Source organism: Clupea harengus, unplaced genomic scaffold, assembly GCF_900700415.2.
Source record: "Clupea harengus unplaced genomic scaffold, Ch_v2.0.2, whole genome shotgun sequence".
Taxonomy (NCBI): domain Eukaryota; kingdom Metazoa; phylum Chordata; class Actinopteri; order Clupeiformes; family Clupeidae; genus Clupea; species Clupea harengus.
In genome coordinates, this window is record NW_024880162.1 from 18,213 (window position 1) to 28,760 (window position 10,548).

Consider the following 10,548-nt stretch of genomic DNA (forward strand, 5'->3'; position numbering starts at 1 on the left):
GTCACCTATTTGTCTTTCTTGTGGCAATTGCATGGGTAATGCATAAAACTATTGGTAATCAGAAGAGAGGCATAAGGTGGACCCTCTACTCAGATGACAGTTTGCAGATGACATTGCATTACTAGCTAGCTCAAGTAACCATCTACAGAGCAAAATGGATGATCTCTGCAAATGCCAACAGATTTGACCATTAGTAGGAAAAAACAAAGACAATGCAACCTTTAAAAAGGGCACCACCTACATGAATGAAGTTAACCAGTTTTTTTATTTCGGTAGCATAGTGAGTAAAGACAACGCAACGGAAAAAGACATCCCAAGTAGACTCCAGAAGGCAAGATTAGCGTTTGTGCAACTTAACAAAGTATGGAGTGTGTCAGTGTGCGAGGTTTTGGTTTTGATAGCCCGGAACCTTTTGCCTGGATGGGAGTCTCTGGAATCGGTGGTGACCGGGATGGGAAGGATCAGCGATGATCTTGCCTGCTCTCTTGCTGGTCCTGGAGTGGAACAGGTCTAGAAGAGACGGCAGGTCGCAGCCGATGATCTTCTCGCTCTGACCGAATGATCCACTGCAGTCTGCCTTTGTCCTTGGCAGTGGTGATTGAAGAGGTGAGGATGGACTCAATGAGGGTTGTATAGGACTCGACCATCACTTTCTGCGGCATGTTGAATTTCTTCGGCTGCCGCAGGAAGAACATCCTCTGCTGGGCCTTCTTGATGGTGGAGGTGATGTTCTCTGCCCACCTTAGGTCCTGTGGAGTTATTGTCCCCAGTAATCTGAAAGACTCCACAGTGTTAATTGGGGAATCACGCATGATGAGGGGGACGGTTGGGGCTGGGCTCCTCCTGAAATCTGCTACCGTCTCTACAGTTTTCAGGGCGTACGGCTCCAGGTAGTTCTGGCTGCACCAGAAAGCCAGGCTGTCAACGTCCTTTCTGTAGGCGGCGTCGTCCCCATTGGAGATTAGTCCAATGAGGGTTGTGTCATCCGCAAATTTCAGGAGTTTGACAGAGGGGTGGCTGGAGGTGCAGTTGTCTGTGTAGAGGGAGAAGAGTAGAGGGGAGAGCACACAGCCTTGTGGGGCTCCAGTGCTGATGGTCCGGGGATCAGAGACAAGCTTGCCCAGCCTCGCGCGCTGCTCTTAATGACTACAGACCAGTCGCCCTGACCTTGAGGTGGGTCAACACGAGGCACTCAAAGGTCTTCATTACCATAGAGGTCAGGGCGACTGGTCTGTAGTCATTAAGGCCTGTGATCCTCTGCTTTTTTGGAACGGGGATGATGGTGGATGTTTTAAAGCAGGCAGGTGCCATGCATTCAGCCAGTGAGGTGTTAAAGATGTCCGTGAACACTGGAGACAGCTGGTCCACACAGTACCTTAGTGTGGAGGGGGAGACAGCGTCTGGTCCAGCTGCCTTGCGGGGGTTCTGCCTTTTTAGCAGCTTGTTGACATCCCTCTCCTGAATGGAGAGAAGTGTGATGGGGGGAGCATTACTTGGGCAGCATTATGAATGATTTAAAATGCCACATTTGGATCGTGCTGACCATACTGAGACAGAGCTGGACCAGTGCTGGCCCGTATCTGCCACAGAACTGTTCTACAGATTCGGGCCACTTTTGGGCTAATGTGAGTTTGGACCAAGGAATGGGTCAGTTTGGCAGATCTGGCCCAGATCCATCCCAGTTTCTCTCTGGGACAGTCCCACGCCAGACTGGAACCCTGGGCATGAGAGGTAGGAAGGATTGGTTACTGTTACACATGAATGTGCCACAGACAGTTACGGTGGGAGATACACTAGTGGGGCTAGGCATCATACATCAGTGAAACACAGAAAAAATAGTAACAGTTACTCACGCTCCAGGCACAAAAGGGAAAGCATAATCACATTATTCCAGAACCAAACACTTCTACCTGAATTAACACAAGCACACACGCAAAGCCTTATGGGGCAAACTACACACACAGAAGCACGCTATGTATAAATAAGTGTTACTCCTGAACAGATCAGTGGACAGCTATAACTATAACCAGTGAAATTACTTTTAGTGAAATATTTGTACACCAATGAAAACATTAAAAACAAATTAATCTACATGACGTAATATGTTCTATTGCCTTGCTTGAAATGTGAGCTATAACCTGCTCCATAGGAATTTCAGAAAGACTGTGATAAAACTAAATGATATGCCTGGGCAAAATGGCATGCAGTATTTTGCTGTTGTCAAAAGTATGACAACAGACCTTTTTAGGCATGGCTCCAACAGAGATACACACGCACGCACACTCATATATACACATGCACACGGAATATGTGAGCAGTGATGTGTCAGAGAATTCTTCTGATTGACAGTTAGGCCTACCACAGAGTATTTTTACCTATCCGACTATGGCTGATATTCACTTAAAAATGTACTCCACCTATTTCGATCAGCCTCGTGAAAACTATTCAGTGTGATTCAGGTAGTGATTTGAAAGCAGAATTTGCGAGTAGTTAATCCGATTATTAGCGGAATATTATCTCGAGTAATTATAACCATAGGTTGTCTCTGGAGTTGATATGCTCATGCATTTCGCTTCACTGACAGTGCTGATTTTAGAATCAGACTGACGGTATTTCAGTTTAGAAGACATGGCAAGCAAATCAGTGACAGTGTTACGTTAAAGATCGCACGAGGCTTTAGGTTAACTTTATTTGGGTGGAATTGAATTCGTGTGAATTGCGCAGACTTACGCAACAGAATGCGAGTCCTACAGTTGGCAACAACGGAATTAAAGCACGCATTTAGTTTCCATTTTTGTCTAATCCGTATGATTTCTGCGGGGATTAACAGACCAATCATGAATATGGAGAGAGAGTATGTGTAGGTTAGAAGTAGTTTTGCTGACTGTAAGAGGGAACTGGATAAATACTGTCTAACTTCAACGACAAGTAATGCTAAGGGCATCCTTATTTTGGAAATATTTTGTATCCAAAAGGAAACAGCCGGAGTTTTGCCTTTAGGTGACCCAGATGACATTGGGGTTGTTCAAACGTCCTGCAACATGGAGGGATACACGGAGCTTTGTTTTCTTTTCTGATTTGGTGGATGAATGCAGGAACAGTGCATATGAATCTGTGCGTGTGAAAAGCAGTGTCTCTAACCCAAATTGCAGGTAAGAATCCAAATCCAAATTGTATTTAGCATAGGCGAGACTGGGTACAGTTGTAACACTTTCTGTTTTGCCTTGGATTTTGCTTTGAGGCAAAACATCGTCAAATGTGACTGCTTTCATTCATTCAATGTGTAACATACACCTTTCGTCTCTTTATTTACTTCGCTAATGCAAGCACATGTGCCTTACTTTTCTCTATTTTTTACCTAAATGCAGTGATGCTTTGTACATGATGCCTTGGTCGGGGACAGTCGTTAGAGTGGGTGAGGACAATTGTAACATGTCAGTTACATTTTCGGCAACAGCCATGCATTGTTCAACCCAAAATAGTGGTGGATAAGGGGTTTTCTAGAAATTGTGGTCTTTACCACGTTTGTTTTCAAAATGTCAGTGAGATTAGAAACAACGGGTGTGACAAGTGACTACCATATATCACTTGCTCGCGCTTACTGTTGCAACCGATTGTGGATCTATAATCCTTGTTACAATTGTCCTCAACCAACCTCTCCTAATATTTGATACAAAATTGGAATATAACACATTGTAGCCAATGCAGCTAATGATTAGCATCTAGAAATCGGAAATCACTGATCACAACCACCTGTTACTTATGTTCCTGCGAAAACGCAGCAGCTGTGTAGTCAATATCTTTCGCAACACGTAAAAGTTACAAGTTACGACTTTTTGTGCCTAAAACTTTTGACAGAGATTGAGACGCAAACTGAAAATATGAACGTAGCATGCTGATGCCATCACATGTTGTCTGAATTTCATCGCATTATGTTATACAGGAGCTGATAGATTAAGCATGTTACAACTGTACCCTGTCTCCCCAACAAAATGCAGCCTAGTATATTGATATTTGTTCTCGCTAAGGTTATGGGGACGAGTCGATTAAATAGTTAATTAGACAAATTTTTCCTGTGACACAACATTCTGATTACCTAAAATTAGCATTTGTTTAGGATGACATCCAATTTGAGAGCTGATGTCAACAACGACTTAATTGATTCTTAAATGCTTTTCTCTGGGCTATGTGTTTCTAGGTGTGTTTTGCAATTTCTTTCTGTCAAAACAAGTTTTGAAGAAAAAATATGGTCTGCATTTTCCATGTTTGACATAGATGACCCTTTAAAGCTGTTTAGTAACAGCATTTGCATTACGCAAACATTGATTATGGTGACGCATGAGAACTGTCTGACTGTTTTTAATCCTTTTCAAATCAGCGAATAAGCAAGAGAGGGTCCATCTCCACAGCTAAAACCTTGAATAACACCGTGTTCTATAAGAATGATTTTCTTCCTGTTCTTTCAGGGTGAGATATGGAGGGTAGAAAAATAACAATGGGAGCAAAGCGTCCTCCACTGCCAGTGCTACAAATCAAGGGACCAGAGACAGTGACTCAGCCGGCGTATGACAGGCATGACAGTCTCACTATGTCTGAGCCAATAACACCTTCATCCTCTTCTTGCTCACCTTCCTCCTCCCCTCCTCTCCCTGGATCAGCGGTGTATGCCTTACAGTCCAAGGTCAAGGCCTTGTCCCAGAAAAAAACAATTGGAAAGGAACGCAATGACCAGCCACAAGAGCCCAAATGGCTTCTTACACAAAAGAAAAAGGAGGAGGCCTCATCCTCCTCTCCAATGCATCATCCTCAGTCTGACTTACCTAGTAGCAGTGATGAAGAGGGAATGGACCAGGTTCAGAGGAATGTCTTTGCATATGACCATTCATCCCTTGGGGAGCAGAGAGCCCAGGCAGCATCAGAGAGTGAAGGGGGGAGAGAAAGCCCTTTTTTAAGTGTAGCAGGCCAGACCCGAGGCCTTGGTGAGGGGGCCAGTTTAGAAAGTCTTCTGACCGATGGTTCTGGAGGTTTGCAAGAGGATACCCTCACATCCAGGTCTTCCTCTACCATGTCCTCCTCCTCCAGATCCTGGGCACCTCCAAAGGGCTTCTGGCGTGTCGCTCGCCCAGAGACACTCATCTTGGATGCAGAGAATGCCTCCAAGGACATGCCACCTCCAGGTGCAGATGGATTCCAGGGAAAACCAAAGATGAAAATAGGGGGTGCGGAGTTAGACAGCTTCAAGGAATTACACCACTCCGACAGCCTGGAGAGTCACCATAGGAGGTGCTGGCAACGTGAGGCGAGCACAGAAGAGTCCTCTGAGGGACTGTGGAGAGCAGACAGTTTGGACAATGAGTCTCCTCAAGGGGGGACACCTTTTCTGCCTGAGAGGGTGGAGAGGAACCAAAGAACTCTCAGGCAGATGCAGACCCTCTGTAGGCACAACGCACCAGGCACAGAGGAGACAGCGGCTGACTTAGACAGGCAGCATTGCCAAGGTGATTATGTCAGGGGTGCGGAAAGCTCTGGTAAGGAAGCATATCCACTGTATGCCTTTTGTAGTTCTGGTTTATTGGACTTTATTTGGTATTTTCAGTCAGTAAACAAAATGATTTTAAAAGGAATACTCTACAAGTTGAACTCATTGAACACCAGTGGCAGGCTCTATTCTAGTTGTGATGAAACATATGTCCCTGGACTCATTTTTGTCTTGTTAACTCACTTACTATGAATATACCCTATTCAGCTAGATGACTGGAGGCAAAGTACCATACAGGTTGCTTTTCAGATAAGTTGTGTAGCATGTGTGCATTTGAGGTGTTACTCCATATTTTATGCTTTATCCCTTATGTGCTTAAACATCGTATTGCACTATGTACTGTACAGAATGTACAATGTGCGAATGACAATCAGACCCTCATTTCTGTGCAATCCAGCCCCGGATCATGAGCAGGTCACACACACAGAGCCCACTCCCTCCACACGGCCACTGTGAGCAGATGTGCTGCCCGTTGGCTGTGATTACGGGCCTGGGGGAGGGGCGGGAACCGGAGCTGCAGTGGCATCACAGAGTAATGTTTTAATACCGCGCAGTGAACTGACTGCCTAAAATCTGCTCCTCGGCTCAACCTCCCCTGGGAGCCTTATGCAACCAGATGTGCAGGCTCTGTTGGCTGGCAGACCTCAGGTCAGAGAGTGGGTGTGAGTTATTTATTCCCCATTGTTGCATTGCTCTGAAAAGTCACTTTATGGGATGGTTGTCCCATAACAACTCAGACATGCCTGTGTGCCTGTATGGCTACACCTGAATACTGAATCGCCTGCTCTGCCTCTTTGGTAATGGGTTATATTTAATGTTTGAGAGTTAACATTTATTTAGCATTAGTTATGATAGGGACATTGAATTCAACTAACCAATTAATATGATTGTTGATATCCTATCTTTAGGTATGTTTAATGAAGGAGACAGTGATTTGGTGTACACCGTGTCCCCCTATGAGTTCGAGCAGATATACAGGTAAAACACATCAGATATGATGCTAATTTCCTGTATGACAATCTTCACTGCTTCATTTTCAACAGTAACCAACATTGTTTATAGCATATGTTTACAGTGGGATACTAATCCGCACATTTTCACCTCTGCACATAGACAATAGCATTCCTTTCATGCCATGTCTAAAGACCAATACGTTTTGGTACTGGTTCCATTCTTGCAGTGAATCTATTTGTGCGAGTTGCTTGTGAATGACATTTGTAATCACCTAGAGATAAGAACAGCTTTCCTATATGCAGGACTGTACAGTGTAGTGTAGCGCTCATGCTTTTAAAGAGATTACATAAAGCAGCTTTGAAAGATGATGGTGTTGATATGGCCACACCCAGGGTTTTTCTCTTTGCATGGAAGTGCTTTGACTGTACGTTATTGACAGTTTATACTATGCCCTGGTAAGTCATGCAGGCAGTGTTACTCCACACCATTTTTGTATGGAAAAAAAATAATTTAGTAAACTCATATGAAAAGTATTCTCATAAGGGTTTTGCACACATTTCACAAGTGTATGATGTAGTCATAAGCATGTCTGCTTTCCTCAAGAAAACCTACTGTGTGTGTACTATATGTAATGGGTTTTCATTTCAGATGTATAGTCACTAGTGATGACCTGCCCCTAAGCCCTCGTCACGAACAAGCCAAACGTTTGCTTGAGAGGGCGAGGTTGAAAGCCAGATTTCAATTTCCCAAAGGTGAACAGCCTGTCCACTCTGCTCCAGGAAAGGCCCCGTAAGTGAACTTTACCCTCGCCCCATGTCACACGATTCTCCCACCCGGGGTGTTTGACAGAACTGGGGTTGTGTAATAGATAACTCGTCATCACATAATCGTGGCCCTTACGTCGTGATTTACGTGCAGTATGAAACCCAAGTAGGTTGTTCAGCTGAGGCAGAGACCCTGAACTGGACTGTCGGCGTTACATAATCATGTTTGCGACATGATTATTTTTCTATTCCCATGTTTTTCCACAAATCCTGGCTTCGCATTCTAAAGAGTCAACAAGTGAGCATATGCTCCATACACTGAATAAATAAGAGAACCTCAGGAAAATGCTCACTGCATTCAGATATACTGTATATATTACATACATTACATAATAACTACACACATTTTAATACATAAACTTTAACAAGATGAAACAATCACCGATGAGATTAAGCACTGATGACACAATTGAAAAGGTATTTGAAATGTCCCATTAGTGTGTATGAGACATTTTGATTTAGTGTAGTGATTTCACAATTTAGTAAAGGCTTATGTTTTATAGTGCTCTTACTCCCATGCTAAGCTGACACAGATGTGCCACATGCTACTGATAAAAGTATCCCAAAACATAAAATATGTACAGTATGTTAATTTATGATGCTTGGGGTAATTCATGATATCAATACTAAGACTGCTTTTGAAGTTATGTTATTTTCTTTTCCTTAGGGATATTGTCTCTGGATCACCCCCACTACATAAGACTGTACAGGTGGCCCAAGAGAAAGCAAGCAGGTGATAAAAAGGCAGTTTTAATTGTGTTGTTTAAAAGGTTATGTAATGCATTGTTTCATTATTGTTACGTTATATACAACCAGCAAGGGTTCATTTTACCTTCCTCGTCCCTTCTGAAAGAGTATGCTGTTCTTTGGCGAATTCCTTGATGATAAGATTTTAACGATTCCGATTCCATTTTCGATTCTGCTTATCGATCCGATTACTTATCGATACTCATTGAGCAAGGGATTAAAAAAAAAGTACAAACGGGTTTATTAACATTTATTTTCTTTTATATAATATTCTCTGAATAAATGATGCACAGCATATACAGTATGTATGTATACATTTACATATTTTAAATAACCAAAAACAAGCCTAAGGTCAACAAACTCTCAAAGTGGGGTCCAGAGACCCATAGCCTAGGGATCCTTTTCCTTGATGGGGTGCCAGGGGGTCCCCAGAAAGAAAAGAAAAAAATTAGTTTTGACTATAATTCCAACCATAAGTAACAGAATGTATGACTGATTTGATCATGGGTTTCATACAATTTTTGTAATAAAACATCTAAACTCAAAAATCTTATCAGATGGGGGAGCCTGGAAAAGAATCTAGAGTCTAATTTGTGGCAGTTTACGGGTCCTTAGCAAACAAGAGTTTGAGAACCGCTGTGCTAAATAATATTTGAACTTGCCAATTTACTTGCCAATTACAGAGCTGTTATTGTAAGTGCATTCACCTTGAACTAAAACTAAAACTGACATAAACAAATAGTGATAGCTGGTTTACACAATGAAACAAATGGCACTAAAACAATAGACATGATGCGCTAACGTTGCTGGGTTGAGATTAACGTTATCGTCACTCCGTAGCGCATCAAAAACGTGACATTCCTGCAAAGTACTAGAATCGATAGCGGAATCGTTAAGGACTTTGGCTAACGATTCCAAGGAATCGATCCACTCAATCCACTCGATTCCCATCCCTAGGCCCGAACTTGATTCAAGTTAGCTCGTTCGGAGTAAGAGACTTGTGGAAGACGGCTTAGCGAAAGAACATGTTTATTCAGACACTAGCCACAGTTAACTCGGCACAGCACGGTCGCATGCCACGTGGCAGCGTCTTCTTCTGCGAGGAAAGGCTTTTCACGTTATAAAAATGTACAGTTCTTATAATGTAGAATGTGAAGTTATGGTCTGATATCTGAAATTCACCTAAATCTAACACTTCTATCTTAAAATTCCATAGCCCGACCATTCACGCCTTTATACGATGCAATATATGATTCTATAACAGATGTATCATTGTAACATTGTTCTTTACCTTCCTCACACTAATTTGAGAAGGCTGCTAATTCCATTGCAGTTATCCACATAATCATGGCTTTATATGTATATTAATTCCAACTGTCTCACAATTATGTGATTATCCTGTACTAATTAGTTCTCATATACTGAACTTTTCTGTCATGCAGGGTTCCACCATCTGGTTCTCCCCCATTGCAGAAGACCGTGCGGGTAGCATCCCAGGAGGAGATATACAGGTATGATGCCTGATTTCTGTTTTATTATTTGTTGTTTATTGGTTGTTGTTGTTGTTGTGCTCAAGTCCATGGTTTGTTAGACTACTAGATCCTTACATTTTTCCCTGTCTTCCATCATGGCATTATTCATTACATTCAACACTGTGCTTTCCTTAAAGTGTAATTAAGTTGTACATAAATGTTGGCTTTTAATTGTAAGGATTGTAGGTTAGTTAAATTATATTTGGATGTGCTTTAATAGGGATTTTTGTTTTTTTAAATGTATTGAGATATTCTGATATTCAGCACATTAGTTGTGACATTAGCTGCCATGATCTCAATGAGTACAACTATTTTTCTCCAGTACGGATTTACAGTCTGGAACTCCCTTACAACATAAGGCAGTGCAGGTGGCATCTCAAGAGGAACCATGCAGGTAACATGTCTTCATTTTGTTCATTGATGCTTAGGACATTCATTCGTGGTTCCCGGTATGATTTTCATATCACTGTACTAATATTGACATGCTGTTCGTCTTGGTGTATGGCCAAGATGTTTCTAAATATTCTGTATGAGCTCATGAATTAAGGAGTCTTTGTCTTGGGGTATTAAAATGTATCTAGCATTTATCTGAATCATTTTCTGAATGAATGTGAATATTTCTCTTGTAGGGATGTACCATCAGGATCACCTCCACTGCATAAGGCCATCATGGTGGCAGCCCAGGAGGAGATATGCAGGGACAAGTCAGTGATATATTATCAGCATATTGAATATAAGTAGCAAGTTATATGTGCAAATATCTGCCATATTGGTGTGTTGTATACTGCGGTACACTGCATTTTTTAACATATACTGTGCATAGCGAAGCATAATGAAAAATGCATGTATATGTACCATTACATGTACAGTGTATGCATATATCTTATTTTTGATATTTTTGCATTTGATAAAGTTTGTTGGTGTTGTATTTTGCATTTCTACATTTGCATCT

The 10,548-nt window shown here is 42.1% G+C and overlaps 1 protein-coding gene across 1 annotated transcript; it reads left to right on the plus strand.

Moving 5' to 3' along the window:
• The first annotated feature begins 2,123 nt into the window (after positions 1 to 2,123).
• LOC122131471 lies at positions 2,124 to 6,286 on the plus strand. The gene is made up of 2 exons (XM_042706203.1): positions 2,124 to 3,152; positions 4,467 to 6,286. Exon 2 carries the CDS (start codon positions 4,475 to 4,477, stop codon positions 5,729 to 5,731), a length of 1,257 nt encoding a protein of 418 aa, XP_042562137.1. The 5' UTR covers positions 2,124 to 3,152; positions 4,467 to 4,474; the 3' UTR covers positions 5,732 to 6,286.
• The last annotated feature ends 4,262 nt before the right edge of the window (positions 6,287 to 10,548 follow it).